This window comes from Euwallacea fornicatus, chromosome 3, assembly GCF_040115645.1.
Source record: "Euwallacea fornicatus isolate EFF26 chromosome 3, ASM4011564v1, whole genome shotgun sequence".
In the NCBI taxonomy this organism is placed as follows: domain Eukaryota; kingdom Metazoa; phylum Arthropoda; class Insecta; order Coleoptera; family Curculionidae; genus Euwallacea; species Euwallacea fornicatus.
Window position 1 is genome coordinate 1,518,978 of NC_089543.1, and position 25,207 is coordinate 1,544,184.

At 32.3% G+C, this 25,207-nt stretch overlaps 1 protein-coding gene across 1 annotated transcript in view; it reads left to right on the forward strand.

Moving 5' to 3' along the window:
- The window catches only part of LOC136350635 (metabotropic glycine receptor), a 130,268-nt gene that overhangs the window by 66,903 nt on the left and 38,158 nt on the right, over nucleotides 1-25,207 (forward strand). Inside the window, exon 5 of the mRNA XM_066302564.1 lies at nucleotides 22,651-22,851. Coding sequence (XP_066158661.1) covers nucleotides 22,651-22,851 — 201 coding nt within the window. The remainder of the gene's footprint in view (nucleotides 1-22,650; nucleotides 22,852-25,207) is intronic.

The window sequence follows — 25,207 nt, forward strand, 5'->3', positions numbered from 1 at the left end:
GGAAATAAATTGCAGCTAAAGTAAGAAGCTGGACAATTGGAAAATTGCTTTAGTACCCTTGTCCGGGTAAGAAAAACAATTTAAAATAAGAAATAGTATTTACCAAATAGAAGGTTGCCATTGAGCAAGAAGATAAAAGAAAAGAACCCCGTGTTATTTTTGGAGGACAAGACAAATCAAATGGGAATTCTTAACGAAATCGGTTTTTTCCACATTATTTTGGTTTTAATGTTAAATTAGACTATTTTTTTAATTTTCGAAGATACATCATAGTACCTCTATATTTAAAACTATATTAATTGCAGTAAAAAACATATTCAATATCCCAAAATATTCGAATATTTACCATAGTTGAAGAGTAGACATTAAAATCTCGAATTTAATTTCTATTGATCCACTTACATCTAATCAATTTATAAATAAATTTGCGAGCTGACGTTGGTCAGTTTCGTATTGCAGATGCGGCCGTCGACAAAAATATGAGTTTTCATATTTCAAAGGTTTGATTTGTACTGATCAATCAGATAAAATGAAATCTATTTCCTTTTACCTAACCGGAATCGCCTACAAATCCATTGAGTAAAATATGCATCAAACAGCACACAGTAGTAACAAAATGGAAGAAATACTTTCCTTACGGTTGTATATGTATTAACTTTGGAAGCAGTTCAATAAAATAATAGCATGCGATGAAGCATTTACACGCATAAATCAATACAACTGATTTTATCTACAGGGATTTTTTATACTGGCCAATGCTACCTTGTTTAGCGTGCAAAATACATTTTTACTTCAGGCGTGTGGTAAAGTGCCACCTTTAATTTGCCAATGCCAGCGATAAAACCATTTTTCCGTACGCTTGTAGAGAAATCAAATAATTAAATGTATGAAAATTATTTTATTTTATTTCATTTTTCATCAACATCTCCATAAAGCTTTTGTTGTTGAGAAAAGATTCACATGTTTGCAATATCATAATTGAATACTTGAGGATCCCTGCCAAGACTGCTGGCTTTACTTTACTTATGTAATCCGAAAAACAACATTCCCTCCACTCTTACCAGGCACTGTATCTGGGAATCCTTTACCATTTTATTCCAGATGGGGGATATTTATTGTGCTATATAGTTTCTGTGAGGGTAAATGAGCGCTGTGAAAGACTTCGGCTTGCGAACTTCGAGTTTACGACTTCGGTGATATTTCACTGATTAAACATCAATAATCGCGGAAGCAGCTGAAGATTTGGCTGAGTTTAATCCAACTTAGAGATGCATTAACTTGAAACAATGAGGCCATTAGGAATACTATATATGTATTTTCGAATCGCTGCAGAATGGGGTAACGGCAAATAGCCGGTTCGATGCTGATTTCTTTATTGCCTAATGGCGAAGTCGTGTATCTCCAGCTAATACAAAGGCTAACTGGTAACACGTTGGCGTTTAATCTGAAAATTAGCCTTTGTAGATTTAGCCAGCTGCAAAATGAATCAAATAGGGTAAAACCTCCCTTAAAAAAAAAAAAAAAACAGATAACTGAGGCACTCAAGTTAATTGCTATATCTTGATTACGATGTTTATTACTTCTTAGCAATTTCCACTTTTTCGCTTAACTAGTTGGAATACACAAAGGATCCTTCTTTCCAATTCCGCGTGCGTTAAAGCTGCTCATTCGATTTCCCAATCCGGCGAAACTATGTTGCATTCTCTTATCTTAATAGCGAGAAAAACTTTTCTGTTCAAAGATATGTTAAACAGGGCTTAGATAATGCATATTGATTTCTGGATTAGAATACGTGCACCATCAAATCCTGAACATGTTTTGTATTCAAAGAGACGAATCTCTTTTCGTATAATTGTGAAATTGCAACTATTGTATATCTCCAGAAATCACCAAGAAACTATTAGATGAGAGCTGCAATGATTTACATCTAGATATGTGGATTAGTATGTTGAAATATTATTGCCCTCGATGCAATGATGACTAACATTCAGTTCGAGGGAAACCATATTTTAGGAATTAACCATACATGAAAGGATTGTAGATGTCGAATCGAAATATCTAACATAATTTATGTACGATCGAATCTCCTAATTCAAAGTTGGTATAATTGCACATTCTGCGAGCGAATACAATACAGCAAATTGTAGATTTATTGATGTATTTAATTTTCCTCTCTTCTTTAACCAGTTGGGATGATATAGGAATTTGCATCTCGACGTTAGTACATTTTTTACAAAAATTCTTGTTATATATTTCCCAACTGTTGTGCGTTTATTCAGCGACCATATGCGCTTCACAAAGTACATATTAAAAAACTTTTAATTGAACCTCTACGAAGTAGGATTTTACGGTCCTATTTGGTAAGTGATTTTTCAACAGTAAAATACTAATAGAGTTTGCATGGCACCCTACATTTCTGTTATTTTTGTTAATTAAAAACCCACTCTATTAACTTAAAAAATATTTCCAATGCATTCATCCACATGTGTAAACATCAAATACAATTTAAATCATTGAAAACATTTTAACACTGGGACTGATCTATCAGGGACGTTTGATCTGTCTAAAATATTTACAAGTGGAATTGAAATATTTGCATTCGTCAGAAGGACAATAATTAATAAGTTTGCCCAGTTCATACAGAAATATCTATTATGTTTTACGTAGTAAAGAGTGGGTGATGTGTTACTGAATGCATTAGTTTGCATAAATTGCTCTTCTTTTAGGAACTTAAGCAAATTTCTCCTGACAGAAGTAATTTATTCTCAACACTTGAGGGTAATATTTTTAAGCAGTAAACGTATAATTGTGTTAAAGTGAACGACTATGTTAATTCACAAATGGGTTTCAAAAAGATTTCAGTAATGAACTCGACAAGAACTACCTCATTAATATTCCCTATTTATTTCGCTTGCTAGACCTTCTAGCACAAATTCACAATCGATTATCTGAACTTTGCCAATTTACATCACGCAAAATCGGTTAATAGGGAAATTTACAGGCGAGAGATTTTCTCAGTCAAATTAACACGTTAATTATCATCACACGAATTCCTGAAGATACTATTAACAGGAACTGCCAAAGCTACGGTCAAACTTTGTGGCATATGTTTCATACCCCAGTTGGAGTAACACCACACAGTTTCCAACAAATTGTTGTAAAGCCAATCCTGAATTCGTAACTAGGTCAAAATACCCCAACATCTTTAAACAAACTCAAGATATTGGGAGAAGATTCTTAATAAACATTTTGTCAGATACAGTCCAAGCCCCAGTGCCTAGGGATTTATCAATATTCGAACAATAGCCTTTTCAACGGATCGAAGCTATTCATATCGCGGTTTGCTTGTTTGTGTTGTCTAAGAAAAGTTAGTTTTAGGATTATTGATGGCTATTTATCAAATAATTGATTTATAGATAAATATTTGATGATTGATCTAGTAGCGTAAGAATAAGGAATTCGTAATAATTTTTATACAAACCATTTATTTTGCCCCACTGGAAAAATTAAAGGATATTAAAAATATAAAATTTATGGATGAACTAGAATTTACACTCTCCAAATAAACATAACTACTCCTACAAATTTCATTGCTATATCAGCCCTCTTTTAATAACATCGACAGCTACACCGTCAAAAATTAAATATTCATCTTTTTTTGTTATCGAGATATGTTCATAAACCATCAGATGTCCACTAAAAGCTTTCAAATATTAAATATACAAAAATCATACAATGTCATTATATTCATAGTGAAATTGCACGCGGATATTTAGGAAACAAATTCGTTAGGTTTTCACTGTATTTTCCAAGTATTTACAAAAATCAGCCTGTTTTAATACTGAAATGTTCAATAACAACCTTTTGGTGTTCTTATATCGACTGTATACATCTGAGCAAAAAGATATTTTATTAATATTTTAGTTTCGCAATCGATCGCTTGGAAATAAACGAAGTTTGGTAATATCGCTTCGGTTTTGTCTTGAGGAGTTCCAAGAAGTTTTTTCCGATGTGGCAGTCAATTATAGAGAGTTTGAAAATACTCTTCAAAGGAGTATAAACTTGTTTCATGAAACAGGAAGCATTTACATAGAGGGAGGTGGGCCAGCAACTACCCTCATAAACAAGTTGTTCAAAAGGTTGAAGCGATATTTTATGAAAATCCCATGATGTTTGTTAGGCACCTGTCTCGTCAAATTCGAGTTTCAGAAGACGTCATAAACTAGTGTGGAAAGACTTGCAGCTTTAGAATTCAAAAGACGAGTTCGGTTCTGCAAGTCGTACCTCAAACATATTATCAGCAACGATGCAAATGTAGGGTGAACAAATACAGTTACAAATGCTTCTTATACATTTGTACTTGTCTGCAGATACAATTATTAAAAAATAATATTTGTATTTACTATCAATAAGAGCAAATATATATATACATATATTTCCAATAATGTAATATATTTTTAACATGAACCTCGTATAAAGGAAAATTCCATTTATCTTTATACTGGCTGGCAATTCTGGCATAGGTAATATTAATCCCTTAGAATTCCGTGTATCAACCCACGTTTTTTACTAGAAGCCATAAATTATTTTGGCATTTCTTTAATCGATATAAGCAATCAAGTTTATGGTCTCTAGTGCTTTCATTAAGATTAAATTTCTAATGAACCTACGTTCCTATTAATAGTGGACAACAATATGGCCGGGAATTCAAGTTTTGTTTATTATGTTTTATGTGACAAATTAACCACTATTTAGAAAAATTCTAATCTTTTCGAAGGATAGCAAAATAGGACAAAATTTTAAAGTACACAAATAAAGAAAGATTAAATTAATTTTTTTTTATATTAATACAGTTTCTCTTATATTGCTCTAAAATATTGTAAGACCCGATAATTTTTTTAATACAATTATCTCAGAAGGAAAATAGGGCAACTTGTATACTACATTGATTTCATTGGATACATATGTATGTAACTGTGGGGAATCACAGTTGAAAATGAGTAACTCACAGTTCAGATTGAGTTATATCCGAGGTAATATCCGAGGGATAAACCGCGAAGGAAGTTTGGTGTACAGAGATTGGAAAAGACGGAAAGTTCGAGGCGATAGAGCATGCGATGGCAATAATTTATCTCATGTGAGTTTTTAAAATCTGCCATACATAACCTTAAGAAAAAAAAGGATAAATGCAGTTAAAAATTACTAAAGTAAAGAAGGAAATATGTACAGTGTTACTATCTTGAAATTAATACAATAATCGAATAATCAATTACCTTTCTTATTAATTACACATTTGCACTTATTGCAAAACAAGTTGCCTTAGCATTTTTCCTATTTGAAAAATATTTTAAATTAAAAAAATTAAAGTAGTTTTTCGAATGGTTTTTAGGAAATCATTGAGAATCGAAAGACTTAAAATTGTTTTCAAAACCACACGCCATTAGTCTCCTAATACTGCTCAACTTCAGCACTTTGGGCCAGATTGTATAAATATATACAGTTACGCCTTGATTCATTTTTTAAGATTCAATTGCGAAGAAACTAAAAAAGTGTGGAAACATCGCAAACACATTACGTTTGTCTTTCAGTTCATCGGATCAAAAAGTATATTCAACTCCGGCCGTTTGCGGTCTGTTTGCTGATCGGTTCCTTGTATTGGTCTTTGTTCAGCAAAATGTTCAGGTCTATACGAAGCTTTAGGTAAGGAATCAAACAGCTGAGTTTTTGCTTTTATGATAAACGCATATTAGTTTATTGTCATTTTTAATAAAATCTGTCTATAATGTTTATGAGATGATTGCTAGTCATTGGACTAGCAATCATTGTGATTTCATTACATGATTGCAGTCAGTTGACCATTCAACTTGACAAATCGGAATATTTCGAAAATTATGCATTGGATTGAAAAATTTTTCACATGAGATTTTTTTGTCGTGAAAGGGCCCATTTAATGACACCAAACACGACTCGCCCACCCTACTACCTGGGGGTGCGGCGGGGTAACTTTTAAATATTAAATGGCAACCTTAATTTTATTGCAGATTCTAATTCTACGACGAAAATTACGGGGGGTTTGTCTAAACTTTTGTTCAGGTCGCGACAGATAGACGTTTGATTCTGAAAGAAAATATCGTATCTTTGGTTTTTTAATTTTCACCACGAATGCATTATGTAATGATATAAGAATTGATATGATTTTTGCATATAGAACATCTTTAGAACCTCAGGTTGCTGTCGAAACACATGTTACCGCGGTTTAAGTGTTTTCAAAAAAACTGATTGCGTTAAACCTCCAAAAAAAAACAGCGTTCAAAAATAGTGACTCGAGTAAACAACGAATTATTATTCTAGCAGTTGTGAATTTAAATCCACATGTAAGTACGAGAGGATTATCGTTAAATTCAGGAATATTGCCGAACAAATGTATTGAAAATTCTCCTCAATTTTAAATATCATCCTTACCGCATTTCGTTATACAAAGGACTGAACCAAAATGATTATGGTCTTCATATCCAATTTTCTGAATGGGCATTGCAAAAAGTGAACGAAAATCAAATTTTTTTAAAGATTGTTCTCTTTACGGATGAAGCCAACCTCACAAATTATGGACAAGTAAATTTAAGAAATATACTCTACTGGTGGACGGGAAATCCTCACTGGGCAAGACAAGTCGCTAATCAACGACCATGGTCTGTAGACACGTGACATGTAATACTTGGCAGTGAAATAATTGGTTCATATTTCATTGATGTCTCATTGCCTAGCTCATTGAATCTTAGCATCCGGAGAAATTTTACATCGTAAATATCTCAATCGATAAATTGGATATGGTGGTCCTACTCATTGGCCAACATCGTTGCCTGGTTTTATCCAACTCAAAGTTTCCTTATAAAGTGATTTCAAAGAAAAAATATATTCAACAGTATCCACAGCGTCCAAAAACACGACAAAAACAAGTAGGGACGCTTGTGTTTCTTTTGTAACCGTTAGTGTTCACTCAGGGAGCATCACAGATGCGCTTAAGAAAATGTATTCGTGGTGGACTTTTTGAAAATTTGCTTCATCATTAATGTAATGTCTGATTTATTGTATTTATTGAAATAAAAAGTGAATTTAAAAGTTTATTTATAAACTTAATAATAGGTGGAATTAAATATATTTTTCATAGATGATTTTCTTCCTTTAAATTCTACCGAATGCACTAAAAAACCACCAGGCTTCAATTTAAAAAATGAAAAATACGGTACTTTTTTTCAGAATCAGAATAAAATATATTTATCTTGTTACGGCGATATCTGTTGCTAATCGAATAAAAAATTCAGACAAAGCCCACATAATTTTCGTTGTAGAATCCGAACCTGCAAGAAAAATGGAGGTTGCCATTTAAAATTAAAAAATTACTTACGCCCCACCTCCAGATGGCAGGTTGAAGAGTCGTGTTTGGTGTTATTGAATAAGCTCATTCAAAACAAACGAATTTTATTTGGAGCTTTTTTCAGTTGGATGCATAATTTTCGAGATATTCACATTTTTTAGATTAAAAGGACCCCCCAGTATACTAGCCTTAATAGATTGCTCTATGTAGACTTTTATACGTATAAAATCTGTAATATTTGAAAAGTCGGTGTATTCCAAGCATTATGTATGCGTATGTGTAAGTTGATTGGCTACCTGTGCATACATAGTATTAGTAGAATTTTAAGACGAATTTGAAATACAATAAAAATATAATCGGCTTGAGATACTGATACAGTGTGTTCAAAACTTCACTCACATGGACAGAAACGTTATTTTTCAAACTATCGTTAACTAATTATAGTTGTGAAGAATTTTATTAGAAATGTCATCTTAATGAAATGACGCGGCAAGACTAAAATAACGCGGTGTACAACATTATTATCTTTAATGCAATAAGCGATGGTTTAATATTATCCACCAGTTTCTACAAATATCATCTCGAAGATCAGCAACTGTTTCGCTAACTTAACTTATACTCAAAATTAGTCTATTCGTTTAGATTTCAAATAGAAAAAATATAAAACCTCTAATGGATCGTAAGAGTTAGTTTGAAATTCGAGGACCTGCAGCGAGTATTGTGCTTCAGTTACTTCTAAAACAACGTCAAATAAACATAAAAAGAGCAATTTTATCTGTTTTGAAAAGAACGGCATTAAAATACAAAGAGTTTTAATTAAAACGAAACTTTTAAAACTTAACTTGTCTGTAGGGTTTTTTAAGTTTGAAAGTTCGACGTCAAATAACACGTATTTTATTATGATTTCTTTGATAGTTAGAAAATTTAAACAATATTTATGGGTGCCATAAATTAGTCCCAGGCTTATGCTTATTAAAATTATTAAAGTTTATATTCAGGAAAGCTTAAATGTGCACAAGTTTCTCCTAGACAATGCAAAATGTTTTAAATTAAGGTGAGAAGTTACATGCAGCTGAGCTCAAGCAAACACGCTAGAAAATAGAACATGGGAAATGGAACATCTTTATCGATTGCAATTTGAATACCACGCAAAAACGAAAAGCAAATTGTCACTCAAAATTTATACACCAAACTGAGCCTTTTGAGGCAATGAGCAATATCGGTCCAATTAATGTGCAAATAACTTTCCATCCATTTCTAAATAAAATTCTGATAGTTAATTTGGGATAGTTTATGGTTCGCGGATTGCATCAAACACAGCACAGCGCTACATCTCGTTTAAAAGATTAAATACAAGTCAAAGGTCTAGTTTTCTTTATGCTATCTCATTGATATAAAACTAATTGCAGAAAAAGTTTCTTTCGTAAATCAGCGAAATTTAATTTCAGAAAGACTTGTTAAAATCACAAGATCTTTGAAATATTAACTTCAGTGTTGGTTGCAAAACGTATATTTTATTTAATAACGTCTTTATAACATGAAAAAGATTATTTAGCAAAGCTTAATTCAAAAATTAAATTACGGAAATGCGACGAAGCTGGTTTAAGTAAAAATGAATCTATTTCGATCACGAACTTTAGGGAAAATGAAAATATTGATTTGGCTTGTCTCGCCCTCGGAAATTTCCAACTCGAAATTGAACATAAATATAATTATGTTTTTAAAACAGAATTCGTGATCAGCGAGAAGTTCAGCATTAATTAGTTATCATAAATAGTATATTTTTCAAATATTACAACATTAATCAACTACTAGTATTTACGTATGGCTTTTTATACCGACGAGGTGATTGATGGTTCCGAAAAAGACTATTACCGAAGCACAATTCTAGATATTGAACACAAGCATAAATTGTACCTCGGTCTAATACATCAGGGGCCTGCAAAGCTGTTTGAGACACTAGATGGACATAAATATAACTGCTGCAATGGACGAAATACATTTTGCTGCAGCGTGTGTTAATTACGTCCTCTTGGATATGGGACTCCTTTCGGAAATTAACTGCGTTGCCTAGTTTGACAATTTCTCAGTAAAGCTTTATTTATTTTTGCTTCAATTTTAGTAGGACGATGTTGGAGATTTGTTACACCACATCATAAAATTTAAATTAGAGATTTCAAAAATTACATACGTTATAAATTATGTGTGGTTAAATGTTAAAAGTTCTTGACGATTTATTTAGATATTAATAACCAAATTAAACTAGTTTTTAGTTTTACATTTTATTTCGAGAATTCCAATAATTTTGAAAAAAAGAGGAATTGTTCGAATTTCGTTGTGATTATTGTATATGAGTAACAAAATATATACAAACTAAATAGTCATCATCATAAAAAAAAAACCTGCAGCCAGATACAAGTTAATGTAGTAGCATTTCTCGCATAGCTGAGTTTTTTATATTTAAACGAAATTGTCATGTTTCTGTATTTGAAAATAATTTAAAAAAATTGTTCAAATAACAGGTTAATTGTTTCCATAAACCGTAAAAATATTTTTTAAATATTTTATTCTCTCCATAAAAGTGACTTAGTAAACGTATTTTAATTGATACCATTGTAATACATGATGCAGAGAATTTTTTACTATTTGCCCATAAGGTTTATAATTAAAATGAAAGCACGGTATAAAAGGTGCATAAAATTGGGTTACTGCTTATACTATGTACAGGACGTTCAAATAAAAGAGGAATACATTTTTTATGAAAAAATACAGGCAAAAGTTCTACTTTCTCTGAAGTCATTTTGTACTAATTTTTGAAATCCTCGTAATGTTTTTGATATTATAGAGGGACATGTCTCTACTGACCCAACGGTTTAACTAAACATAATCTCCAAAGGCCCTACTTCGCACATATGTATGTGCTATAAAATGCAATAGTAAACTTCTAAATTAACAATATTAAATCAGCACAATACTCCCGTTGGAAAACTTGTTACACACAAAAACATTCTCATGTCCTGTGCCTGAAATCTACAAAAGAAAAATTCGAAAAAAGTTTTAAGCGCTATATAGACAGCTAAGTTGACGCCAACAGTCACAAAAAGAAAAATCGCGTTGAAACTTTTACAGCATTTTTCTCTCTGGTCCTTACGTCCAAGAGAGACAAATAAAAGTAAAGATGAAGTCATATATTTTTATTTGTTTTTTCGCAATATTTCTTGAGAATTGCTTTTAAATCCTCACTTTTTAAGGTTGGTTGGACCTTATTCGGTTAAGTTTCCTGGACGTCAACTTAGTTCGAAGTGGAATTTATGGAGAATTTATGTTGGGAACTAAGATTTCATGTCCATTAATCTAATATACTTGTATCTAACAGTTTGTATGGTCGGGTTATTTTTATTATATTTATAATGTTGTATGCATTTTATGTTTTCCTCAAAATGTCATAACGCTGATGAGGGAGGCTTTTCTAAAGGGAACGTGAATAGCTATTAAGTCCAGATGTTAACTTCGAAAGCAATAATCAGTTTATTGTAAGCACCTTAACGGGAAAACTTTTGCGGAACTTTTGACTTTGCACCCTTTTCTGGGGAGACAGATTTACTTAGCTCGAACAAAAACGATTAAGCCAGACATAGTACAGGAAATCCAGAGTGAGTCTAAGCGTTGATTAACTGCCCATTTTTCTTTCTGTTCTACTTTCTCGAAGGTTAGTATGAGGTTTTACGGAAACTTAGTCATTAGGAAAATGCTCTTTCTAAAGCTGAGTGCAGATGAAATATTTTGTAAGGTCGGGTTTGTTCAGAAACTCTTCTCTATATAAAACATAAATTCTTGATATCAGAATTTTGCAGGTGGCAATGATTTATGGCGCTGCCTATCTTGTATTTATTTTTAATAATGGATAAATACTGATTGATTATTGGCAACAACCACCTGCAGACACACGTTTGATATGATTTATGATTGTATAATGTTCCGTGCTATATAATGTTAATTCCTGTATTTGGACAAGAATCATATATAATGATAAACAAATCAAGACCAAGATCGATACTAATACTATATTAGTCTTGGTCTTGTTTTTGTATTGGGAAATATTAGTCTAGATGTTCCAATCTTAAACATGGTGTTAGTTTTGTTAATTAAGTATTGATTGCCTATCTAGCCATTATGCAGTAAACTGAAAGATGTCAACAGACATTTATTTAAAATTCACAAGCAGTGCTCGGACTCATCAATTTTAGTTCTAGACTTGCTTTTTTTAAAGTAATTTTAGTTTATACAGAGTGACACAAAATCATATTATAACAACTGTTCTAAGTCATTATTTGGAGCGAGATAAACAGAAACAACGGTAACAGTACCGTAAACGGTTTTCGCTCCGATCGTTCTGATTTTTTAATATGTTATTCTAAAGGTCATTTTGAACAACTTTTCTAAAGGGACAAGGGCGCGCAAATGCCTCTTTCACACTTTTTTTTAGGTTGAACATTTTTCCAATTTCAACTGTCTTACGGGATCGTGGAGCGAATAGGGGTGCTGGGTGGAGTAAACTGCTTCACTATGGGTATGTAATATTTTGTTGTTGCTTTAAAGATCTGAAACGTTGTTGATAATTACCCCACTCAGCACTCCAATTCACTCCATGAATCCCGAAAGACACTTCACTTAATCGACTAAAATACTAGCGTGGCCCCTGCGCAAGAAAGATACAAAAAATTTTACAATTTTATTTTAATTGCAATCGCAATTGAAAAAAAATATAAATTCTGATCAAAATAAGTAAATGAAAAACATATTGCTTGATAAGAATTGAAACTAAATGAAATAAATTTCCTTTATTGAGGTGGTCTGAACTAACCTGAACTAACCTGAACTAAATGAAATAAATTTCCTTACTGAGGTGGATGTAACTTTTCAATTTCAATAGAGAAATAATGAATGAAAAATGGAAATGTGTTACCTTACCTTACCTCACCTTACCTTATCTTACCTTACCTTACCCCACCCAGCACCCCTATTCGCGCCACGATCCCGTAAGACAATTGGATTTGGAAAAATGTTCAACATAAAAAAAAGTGTGAAAGAAGCATTTGCGCGCCCTTGTCCCTTTAGAAAAGTTGTTCAAAATGACCTTTAGAATAACATATTAAAAAATCAGAACGATCGGAGCAAAAACCGTTTACGGTATAATTACCGAAACAACTACTATCCGAGGGGTAATACCCTTATATGCATTGAACTATACTGTTCTTATGGATGCGTTCTTAACAAGACTGGGCGAATAGTTGCTTAAAAATTTTCAGCAAAACATTTACCTAACTTTCGAAGTCGCAAAGAATAGAATCTATTATGATAGTTAAAAAAAATTCAAAATGGCATACATTAAGATTTTTCCATACACACAATTTTCTCTCAATCTATGAAAAGAGCTGATTTTTTTATTAATTTCACTCTCGTCAAGTCTAACATTAAAAACCATGGTTCAAATTTGGAACCAGTATTTATAATTTTCCTTGTACAGTTTGTCTCAAAAATAGTTGTAATTGTATCTAAATAGCTGTTTAAGCAAATTGTTCCAGCTCTGCTTCTTGAGGAAATTCCTTTAAATCAAAGAAGTTCGACTAACCCCATGCAGTGAGTCTAAAATGAGTTTATACTGACACGTTGAGAAATGTTCCACACTGCAGTGAACACAGAATTCTAGGGCATTACCATCACTGGTTTTGTACTCTTTCACAATAATTAAACAGCCGTAGACAAACAGAGAGCTAAGAAATCGTGTGAAATACAAAATAGTTCGGTATCGTGTTTTTTCATGTTTCATTTTCAAAATATTTGTAACCTTCATAATTCAGATATTCCTACTAACTAGAACTTGCGGTTAAAAATTTAGGTATTATATATCATGCATGTTTAACGATCGAGAATTTACTAAACCCGAAATTTCGCAATAACCCGAAACCCAGAAATATTAATGAATATCTCGATTTCCTTTCGCTTGAAATACGAATTTATCAATTTCAAAATTATAGAATTTTATGGTGGTAATAAGATTTTAGAAATTAAAAACTTGTGAGACTCGTTGGTTTTGTTGTCGCATAGACAGTCCTTATCTGTAAGAAAAGCCTAAGCCAAGAGTGCAAAACCACGATTTTTTTGCTCATTATTGTACAGAGGCAAATAATCTAATCAGCATTGATCAGTGGTAAGTCAACCATCACATTCAAGACGATTTTGACTGTGTCCCATTACCACGACACTAAAATTTTACGTTTATCCGATAATCAAATTTTATAGGATAGTGTCGTAAAATAACAGACAGATAATTGTTCTCATTTTCTTAGATGCTAAACTTTTGATTTTGACCTAATTTAAGCAGAAGGGCTAATTTTGGATTATTTTACAAATTCTGGTAGAAATATTTACAGCATAACAATCAGCTAACTCTCGAGGGATGTAAAGTTTTCTCTTAAGAGAACTCTTTTCCAATATTCCACCCAAATTCAATTTTCAACATTTTAGCCTTCAAACGTCAAAAGCAATCGTAATGAAACTCGAAATGCGAAAGATGAAATTTAAAACATGTTTCTTTAATGTTAAAAATGTTATCTCCGCGGTCAACAAAATTTAAAGTAATTGAACATCAGTGCGTATAGTTACAACACGTGTTAGGCCTATAACCAGAGAATATGGTTTAGATTCTGTATACGGAAACTCTAATTTCTTTTGTTCTTGTCCAAGCAGTTGTCTGCTTTAATGGGATAATTTTAACCTTCAAAAGCGTTAACCGCAGGTTAATGTGGCAAAAGAATGAGCCAAGACAAGTACTAAGTGCCATTCTCTCGTGAATACAGTTATGTTGGAAATGTCAAACACGATGTTTTATGGTGGAAACTGCGACATTGCAGGTTGCAGTTAAATATCGGATTAGTCTAAAGGGCTAGTTGGTTTTACTGCTTTGCAATTCTATAGAATTTCAAATTCTAAGAGCCCATTTTCAATGGATTAATGCTCCCGAAAATACTAGCAATCTGCTTTATTTTATTTTCTCAGCGGCAACTTCAATATATAGGTAGCTTTTACTTTTCTCACGTTATACGGAAACTAAAGTAGGTTATAAGTTGTTATTGATTTCGGATTTCATGGTATAAAGGGAATTTGGTTTGGTGAAAAGCCGCACTCCGGACGGATTTACATGTAAAATATCTATGTGTTAAATGTGGATGAGTGAGATAAATCGGCACCTCATTTCCATAGTTTATTCCTCCATTCTAAGCACAAGGACGGAAAATTCTTTTTACGTCTTTTATAGTCCTCTCCAAGCTACTTAACTGCAGAAATAGTTCCTTGCGAATATTGTATAAAATAGCAAGAATCGAACCCTTTTCACTTCAACTGAACATCAATACCTCGCTTATTCATGGCAACAATTTTTCAAGATGCAATTTTACCCCTTGACAAATTCATATAGGCAATTGAAAAGGCAACTTTTCTACACTGTTAAACGCGAAATTGAATATTCACGCTTCTGATGTTTCGTAAAACCAGAATGGTCAAGCAATTCCCGACAGCACTGATGATATTTCGTTGCTCTACAGCTTTTCTTTCCGCACATATATTAAAAGTTTCATGCCAGCGAACTACACGGAAAACTCGGTTAGAAAATATCTGATAAAACAATTTCTCCCCGGTTATACAATATGGAGACATACGAATAAGTTTCGCAACAGGATTAAATTATATTTAATTGTTGGCCGTCATTTACAAAATTGTGTCACTTTATAGTTTTCACCTTAAAAGCTTCATCAGGAAATTTGGTAATTATTAACAGGGTTTGGGTTTAGCAGCAAATGATTATGTGGGGGGATATCCTTTAACATACACCTACAAAGTCCATAATCCATACTGAAAAAGTTGTTATTTTAAATATTAAATCTGAAGTTGTTTTACTAATATTTACTCCTGGAAGTAAAGATGTATTTGTGATTGCAATATTTTTTTGTCAAAATTATTAAAGTATTGATTATACACTATGTGCTTTAAATACACTTAATAGTAAAAATATATTCGGCTCACATCTATTTACTCACTTAAAATAGGTTCAAATCGTACAATTTTAATCATGAAATTCATAAACGAAAAATAAATCATATTCACAATTAATGAGCAACTGATATTTGCTCGTATTTTTAACCATTTACCATCATTACGTTTATTGAAAACTGGACATTTAATTATACATTACTTTTTTCGCTGCTATGCGTATGGAGTTTTAGTGAGTGCAAGTGAAAGGGAATTAGACGATTGATAAGTGGGAGAGAGACAGGCTACCGTTTCTCCTTCCGTTGTCAACGATCGGCTACTGTCATTTACTCGCATTCAGTATACCTTAACCCGAGGATGAATATAGTTCCACGTGATTTTGGAGGGGTTAATTTACGATTATATGTGCTAAATTGAATGCGTTTTTCGAGAATAAGTTCCATATAGTCTAATTTCTATAAAAATCAGGATAAAAATAGTATTTTTAGAACACATCAATTGTAAAACAAGACATTTTTGTCACATTATTCGTCCTCGGATTGAGGCGTACTGCTTGCCAATCAATGATGGTAGCCTGCCTCCTTCACACTTATTAATTAGCTATTTGTTGTTATATTGTATTGGCACTCCATGTGCATAGCAGCGAAAATGTACAATATACATAATATTCATTATGTTTGAAAATTCCTAACCTTCGTTCACGTAAATTAAATTAAAGTTATAATAAAACAATATTAAAAGTAATAATTCAAATATCAGTTATTAAACTGGAAACAATATTGATATAAGTGGTTGGTATTCGAAACACATATCACAGATATAAGTATCATGGTATTAATTATCATATTTTTCACAATTAATTATTCAGCTTTTGACTGAAAACTGAAATTAAAATCAGTGATACTGTCAGTATACTTCTGAAACATCAACATAATAATAATACAACTGCAGATTTTACGACTAATATTTATAAAAATAATACTTTAAAGAGTTTATACGATTATGTGAATAACTGCCAAATTAATAAAAGATGAAATACATCACTGTAAAATTGAAAAAGGGATATATAGGATACGAAGTCATTAGGCCGGTATTAGAGTCGAATTTGAATCCTTTTTCGCAATATATTTTCTGTATCGTGAAGGGAGCACCAACGATTCTGCCATGATTCCGGCGGCTAAATCGCTTTAAATGACTAAATTTTGTTTACTGTCTCGCTTTTCGCATTTACTTCACAGGTCTCCCTGAAAAAAACTTGTTCTTAGTAAACTTAGTAGTGCCAAGGCCAGAAACTATTTCCAGAGATGTCATTCTGCATTTAATTATTCTCATTATGTTATTATAGCATTAAAGATATCCCTGTTTTACGTCTCTTAGAATTTGAGATGGGTCGTAATTTAAAACTGCAGCGTAATGGAGATGATATAAGGGCATGCAACTTGCAGATTTTCTCTTTGCAGCAGCTTTTGATGGGCGATAAATTATTACAAGATTACACGTTGCAGGTTTCTATTTGTTCCACCCAATTATTTGTTTCAGGCAAGTTTCGAAGTCTACGGCCTTAATCATCTTCATTTCCTAAGGGGTTTTTTCGAACTTTGTGATTTATTTCTCAGCAAATGGGCGGGTTGGATTCATAGAAAATTTATGACTAACGGAGAGAACGATGCTCTCAAGAAGAGACAACTAATCGGTCTTTAATTAAATCAAAACGCCACCAACTGACAGTAGAAGTTTTCTATTAAACATTTTTTTCTGCTTTGAGCTGTTCTGTTTTAAACGTCGCAAATTCGCTTTGTTTTGACAGAAATTTATATCCAAGATTAAAAAAAATAAAGTGAGTTTTAAATAAATCAAGCTGGGCTTTCACGAAAAGCTAAGTTAATGTAATTATTTACATCTTAAACTCTCTTTAAGATTTATTATTTTTATTAACACTGAATATGCATTATAGTAAAAGAACGAGGCTCGCTGTAAGTTTGTTTTTTATTTATCCCCTAATTTTGTCGGGAAAATAAATTATGTCACTCTTATTTTGCTGTAAGCACGGCCTACCCTTAAGCTGAGCTTAAACGAGATTAAAATGTTTTTTAATTGGTTATCTTAAATAAAGAACAATTTATTAATTGGCGACTTTAATACCGCCCAGCTTTCTCATTTTCCCTAACAAATCAAGAGGGAGTTTAAGTTGTACAGGTTTTTTCCTCAGGTCTAATTTCTCTCTTTTATCTCCGACAAAAATAGCTGTCTTGTTTATGGCAAATTAAAAGTTTTCGTTTGATATTGAAATATATAACTTTTTGTCTTGTAATGATCGATTAGAAAAACAAAATGGCTTTAAATACTCCAGGAGTAGAGGGACCACAGCAAAAGAATATTTATGAAACTATTTTGTAGCTTTGAAAACGTTTTTAAAATATCACATGAAAAATATTTTTCAAGAGTAAAATCACTTCCCGGATAGTTAACCTAATTACACCATGCTATTCCAGTAATTGTACCATCGTCCATGTAAATCTTATTTTACAATTATAAAGTTGAAAATTGGTTTGTAACATTTATTTAAACATAGTTTTGTATTTTTTGTATATATAAAACGTATCAAAAAAAAATTTGTACATATCATTTTATTTGACATATCAAAGATACTGAGTACTTCTGGAAGTTGCCTCTTTCAAAGTTCAATTCAATTTATTACATTTAACGCTATTATTATTCATTATTAAAGTAAAAATAACTGATACTCCCCATATTACTGATTTTTTTATTATTTTTTTATTTTAACCTCAATATACATACATATACTAGATCTTATAAACTCGAATTAACACGTATATTTATTACACACTGTGTCAATAACTCCATTTTAAATTCGGATGCAGGAGTAGCATTTTGAAACGTAAAATCTGTTTTACTATTCATGATTCTCTCATATGACCTTTAAAAATTCATCAACATTTTCAACATCAATACAACCCTTTTGCAACTACTAAATTTTTAGTGTGATTCATTAGCAATTTATGATAATGTAAGTAAGAAAAATAAAAATAATTTTAATTTACAATGGACTGTGCGGCCGCTGATCCATTAGGACGTGGCCGGAGTCAGTAAATAAACACGAAAGGGGTTTAGATTCAGTTCCGGCCTACATCAAAATTAATGTTCAAAGCTCGAAGGCATTTTCGGTATTTCTATGATCCGGGTTTCTCAGTGTACCCTGTGCAAGTCAATAAGTAAATGCAATCAAGCGGATTGCATCTGAAATAAATTGAAGTAACTTAAGGGATTTATTTGGAATAAATAAGAATATAATGAAAGAAGTTTACGCAACTTGCCGAAATGAATTATTTGGATTGCATGAAAGAATTGGATAAACAGCACAAATAGCTTCGAATTGTAGGTATATTATAAAATGTGTTTGCAGAAAAAATTACCTCGCATTTTTGGCAAAAATATGCAAAGTAAAAAAACTACAGAAATAGACCACTAAACCGTATCTGGGGCTAATTCTAGCACGGATTTTAAGGGCCATAATATCAATCATATTGAATGAACTGTACTCTAAAAAAAAATCGGGCCGGGTTTCAATTAAGTACTTTTATTAGAAATTTCATGGGCTACTCTTTTTAATCTCTCATTATTAAAAGGTGAGCTTTGTAGAAAATTCACGAAATATTCCGATGTATGAGGTTTCAACCTCTTTTTAATCCTAATATACTTCGAATTCCAAGTGGTTCAACCACAAAAGCCGCTCTCAGTTTTCCAAAGCTTGCATCATTATTATAAGAACACGTTGCTGTCCCTGATGATAATATTGTCGAAACGCCACTCGGAATAAATTGCCCACATTCCAGATTTAAGGATCCTCTATGTAAGCTTAATGCTTGCCTATGAGAAAAAACGATATCATTAGAGTATGTCACAATTGATGTAGAAGGGAATATATTAAAGTGAAGCGTGTCTTAACGTGATAAATGTAGGGAGAAAAAATGACAATTAGTATTGATAAATTCAAAAATTGAGTTTTACGTCTCTTTGAATATTCAGCACGTCTATTATTCTAACAGCTGCGTGGCAAAATTGATCTTAACACATAAAATCCAATAAAAGTATTATGCTGATGAAGGACCAAGAGAAGAACCCCCAACTTAATTAATTCCATCAAGCTTAACTAGTAACAACAACAAGATTGAGTGCGATGGATTTTAGACACCGCAAAGTTACCTTTCATCTTAATACATCAAAATGCGTAATTGTTTTATTTTATTTAACAGATTTGCTTTGTTTACTAATACAATAATTTACGTTTCTCCAAACATTGCACCATTAATGGACTTGTATAAAGTATGGTAGTCTATTTAGAGCTAGATTTAAAACAAATAGACATCATCCCCTTTCCGGGGTACCTAAATTAAAATTGAAAGTCGAGCTATTTGTGCAAATGAAAATTTAATACATCATAAGTAACGAGTAGAAGTTTGGAGGGTTAAATTTATATTTGCAGTAAAATCTTAAAAAAATCTGTGCATTGTGAATTCCTCAGAATTGGATAAAAGAAATATGCACGTTTCCATGTTTAAATTACAGGAGTTCCGCATTTCCTGAGTTATTGTGTTGTGTAAAGAAGAAAGTGCATTTTATCTTAAAACGTGTTTGGAGGTACTCGTAATATGTGTGTTCTAAGCAGCAAAGGAATGCAAAGAATAAACAAAAGACCGCTTTAATGCTTTGAAAGTTACTGACTCGTAAACAGCCGACTACACGTGCCAAAATCCTTTTTTGATACTTTGTGGAATGCAGCGCTAAAACTTATCTAAAAACCCGATTGGGCGATGCAGAAAAATGACATACCTTATCAGCCCCAAGTTTTATTACTTTCAACTCAAACTTAATTTCAAAACTCTTCCATGAAAGTTTGAGGAACTTTTTGCAAAAAATTACGTTAAAAAATAACACTTCCGTATAGAAAAAGCGTCATCGCGAGATATTAAAACGTTCTTCAACTTTAATACTGTTACAATATTGCGTCAGACTGGAGAGCGACAAATGAAAAGTCCACTTAAAGTTTTCAAAAAACTACTCATTTACAGATAACTTCCTGCAAAGAGAAAGATCCAATTTTGATTAAGCCTGACTGATGTGTATTATTATTCTGATACATTTTAAAAAGTTTTTACTCCGAAATTTAAAATTAGAATTCGTATAACTCACAGAGAAACTGTGTTTAGCAATGTTATCTATGATAATTACTATACTGAGCACTTTTTTTGTTTAATTTAGTTTATGAAAAATTGGAATTACTTTTTCATTAAGTTATAATTAAAATTGTAAAAAAGTTGAATTTCTCATATAATTTTAAAGCGTATAATTTATTATTTAAATAATATTTACAATTTATAAAAAAAGGAAAAACAGTTCACACCACGTTATGTGGTTTGATCACAAAATGTCTGAAGAACAAACCCAATGCCTAAGACAATTTTTAACTTCAGTCTTACTGCCTTGGTAATTTCGATCATGTTAAGGTTGCGCTTCAAATTAGATAAATTTGAACATTTCACTTTGAAAAAAAAATGTTGCCGTTTTAGAGGACTGTAAAACGAAAACCATTCGCGTTAAAACACAATAACCAGCATTTTATGCTCTAGTTTTCTGCGATCTGTTCAGTGACAATGTTATAAATGTTTTTATTATTTGTATATTTTGAAAATCCCATCACTAAACTGGTTATTAAAACATATATTTTTTTCTCAAAGACCTAATTTTGGCAAAAAACTTAATATAAAAAAATAGCTGAAATAATAAGGTTGTGTCTAAAAATCACTTCAGCCACAGGACTTATCCTTCAATCATCATATGTCTCTGGCTACAAATAGATCTGGCAAGAATGCATTCACAAAAATAGTTCGAAGGGTTTTTCTTGTTTTTCCTTTCACCTTTTGGGAACATCGCCTCACACACAAGTAAGGCTTGGAGTGATGGAATTGCACAGGATTCCAAGTTAAATCTAACTGATAATAATATTCACCCTTTGCTAAAGGCTTCGACGCAAACCCCATTTGTTTTTCTTGGTCATTTCCCTTAGTAAAATTTTTGTTTCAAACTTCCACTCTTTGCAGTTTCCACTATACAACCGCCAACCTTTCTTGCCTGTATGGCCGGTAAAATAACGTTAATTAACTATAAATGTTCTTAATTATAAGAGCAACACGAAAAACGAATAAATGTAGTTTAATTTAAAATAATTTCTTATTTCACTTATTCTTGGATTAAAAAAAAATGTTACCACTTTTGAATTTCCACTCGATAAGCATTAAATTCCCATTACTGGCAGCATTGACGCTGACTCGTGTCAGCGTCAATGTTTCAAGTAATAGACAAATATTGCAGGAAATCTGTTGGAAGCTGTAAAATTTACACAGCAGCATAATGATCCCTAAAAAATCAGAAAATCCCGAAATTGTCGCATAAGCTAATCCCAAAAGCCACTTATATTATGATGCACTGGGTAGTATATAGCGTAATCTGAATTTAAAAACGAAACAACTAATCCTAAATGTCAAACAAATGGGCAGTTATTCTCGACAAACAGAGCAATTCAATTGTCCGTGTTCGTAACATTTAAAATGGTTAAATTTTGACGTCAAAAGGGATGGGCATAAGAACCGCCGAATCGAAGGTGGATTTTTTTTTTTTTTTCATAGAAAAGCATTCTATAGGGTATCTCCCGCATATGTAACAGACTGAATGAAAAGCCTGATAATTAAACATGGAATTGAGGCAATTCAATAGGTTCAATAGGAACTCTTCAGCTGCACTGTTCGTTTTCATAGCGCTGCCTCAGCTCGTGGCTCTTATTGAACTCTAAAAAGCGAGTTAGAATTTAAACCTCTAGCACACATTAGTCTAAATTAGAACGCAATAAATCAACAGGCAAACTTAATTACTTTTTCTAGAACTTTTGCTTTTCTTTTATGAAATATAATGAATATAGCAAGCTCATTATTTTCATCAATCATTATCCTCAAATTCATTACTAACGAAGGCCAGCTTTATTGCAGCATTACATTTATCAAGTTAAGCCATGTACCGCTGAATATTACCGAAATTGTTACACCATAGCAATTATGTTCCTGTTCACATTTACTCTATGAATATGCTAATTGCCTGGCAGCATTAAGTTACACATAATTTTGTTTACAGCATTAATTTAATTTGTTTTTCAGGCTCTTGCTAACCAATACGATGTTCCCGGTATGTTCGAATGTTTACCATGTTCGGAAGGATGCGACTCCTGCAATGACGAGAGACCATGCGTAGTATCTCTAAACTGGATGATGCGTAGCTCGATACTAATCTTGTCATGCATTATTGCCTGCTGCTTACCTATTATACTCTTCTTCACGTATAAATGGCAAAATATAAAGGTAAGACTTCGAAAAACTTAATTGAATTATTACAGCAAGTAAACTTTCTAATAAACTTTTAGTTTTGCTTACATCAAAGCCTGCTTGAAACCACATTATAGCTTTAATAGCACTGTCAAGAGTTCATCCCGAGCCTTTTAGTAAAAGAAGTCTTGCTTAAAAGTTTGATACCTAATTAAAGCCAGAAAGGAAATTTTAAATATTGCAGAAGTGCATTCTTTCAAGCATATTATGAAAGCTTGAAAAGAAAGAAATTAAATTATGTACCACTTGAACAACTTTTAGTCAGTTTTGGGAAAATAGATGGAGTATTAAAATTACTTCTTCGCCTGGGATATGACCCTGCGAGCGAACGTAAGAGTAACGTTGAGCCATTAAATGCTTAAATGAATTAATAGTACTAACGTAGATAGATGATCGTAAAGGAAACTCATTTTTATCAGATGGCAGCTATAAATCTATGGTTACGGCTGACTTTTATGATTCTTATGATTTTCTCCATAAAATCCTAGCCTGCTACAAATTCAATTTATTGTTAGTGTACATATAAAAATTATTTTCGATGTAGGGTAGTAACTGTAAATTTGGCTGATGAAGAAAGTATCTATATAATTTACAGGGTACCTCATAATTAATGGTAAATAACCACAGACATAGAGAAAATTTAGGTTCCAGGACAGGAGTATAGAAGAGTAATTTATTTATAGTCAACCAAATCAAGTCCACTCTCAAAATTACGGTTAGAACCTATTTTTAAACTGGGAACAATCATTCTTGAACGCCCCGTATACATACTTTGTTATCTTATCACATTGGAATAATAACGATATTAAATATTGTTCCGGATGGGATTCTATTTTGTGTAATATTGGAAGGTGGCATATAAATAACCAAATAATATTGGTGTTTTGGCTCTACTACGTTGCAAATTAAAGTCATAATTCCGAACTGAGGTTGCCCATATATCTGGCTTTAATATCTCCTTAGATGCGAGCAACTGCTGATTGAAACCACTTTATCCAGTTTGGCTCGTTCGCGGAAAGCAAGAGTAATAAGATTATGCCATTTGAAACTCATAAAGCTTTTTGTTTTCCAGTGATTTGCATTTTGATTTTCGTTGTGTTTAATATTATCTAATTGGAGGCCCTCGCTCAAAGTAGCGGCTGGATTTTCTCAAATGCAAATAACCTTATTTACATCATTAACAAGCTTATTTTCAAGTTAGAAATCACTCCTCAGAAAATCAACTGGCTCGTGTAATTTAAAAGTTAATAGTTTAATTAGATAGGGCCTCGCCGGGACTGTCAAGTCCTATATAAAAATATCTAATTCATTAAAGCTCTCTTCATTGTGATGTCACCGGCTTTGAGTGAAAAAATCTGCGTAATAAGGTACAATGAAATTTCATTCGAAGTATCAAGCTCTAACTTGAAATGTAATCAAAATTTACATCAAGATTGTTTGGAAAACGTTTCACTAATTGGACCAAAAGTCAACAATATCTAATTCGACCTGAAACCTAAAATCAACAATGGCTCCATCGCTTTACCCTAAACTAACATGCATATATTCACTGATTACTCTGTGTACAGGCCATTCATAGTAAATAGAAAATTGTCCACTGTGATAACTTTGTTATTTCCATGTCCGTCAGAACTCCTGTTCGTGCAATCACGTTTGGCAATCTAATCCTTGAGTGGATAATTATTTGAATTGAGCGAATAAATTGCGTAATATAAAGTGAGTATTATGTCCTTATGAATAATGCAAACTTGAATTTAGTTGGGTTTATCCCTAAAATTGGATAACCCAACATGTACTCTAAAGTGAACGTCAGACAAATTGAGGAAGTTCGCTAGAGAAAACTTAAATTTTCTATCACGTTCCCCAACTACCTATTATAATACAAGTTGTGAATATTATTATTTATACGGATTTGCTTTATTGCGACTGGAATGGCTTCAGCTTTCAATTCGGCCCTAGAACATGTGCCTTACCTCGATTTCCTTTTTCAATTCTCTATTTTTCTCTTGCTGTAGAAGTTTTACTTAGAAATGTAGAGAAAAGTTCATGTAATTTTCACTTTTTGAAATCCCTCAGTGAATTTATTTATAGCATTCATATGGATTTGACTCTTTGTCTGCTATTCAGGACAGCAAATGACAGCAAACAAAAAAGGAGATTCAATTTCCGCTGCAAATTTGTTCAGTACATTAATCAGCTTGGAGTCAATTTTCAACTTCGTCTAACTGCATTGAAACTTCCCAAATTACTGCAAAAGTGATCTGATTTCAACACCATATGCGCACGTTTCAGGAAGAACACAAATAAATAATCCTACCTAGATTAAAAAGTC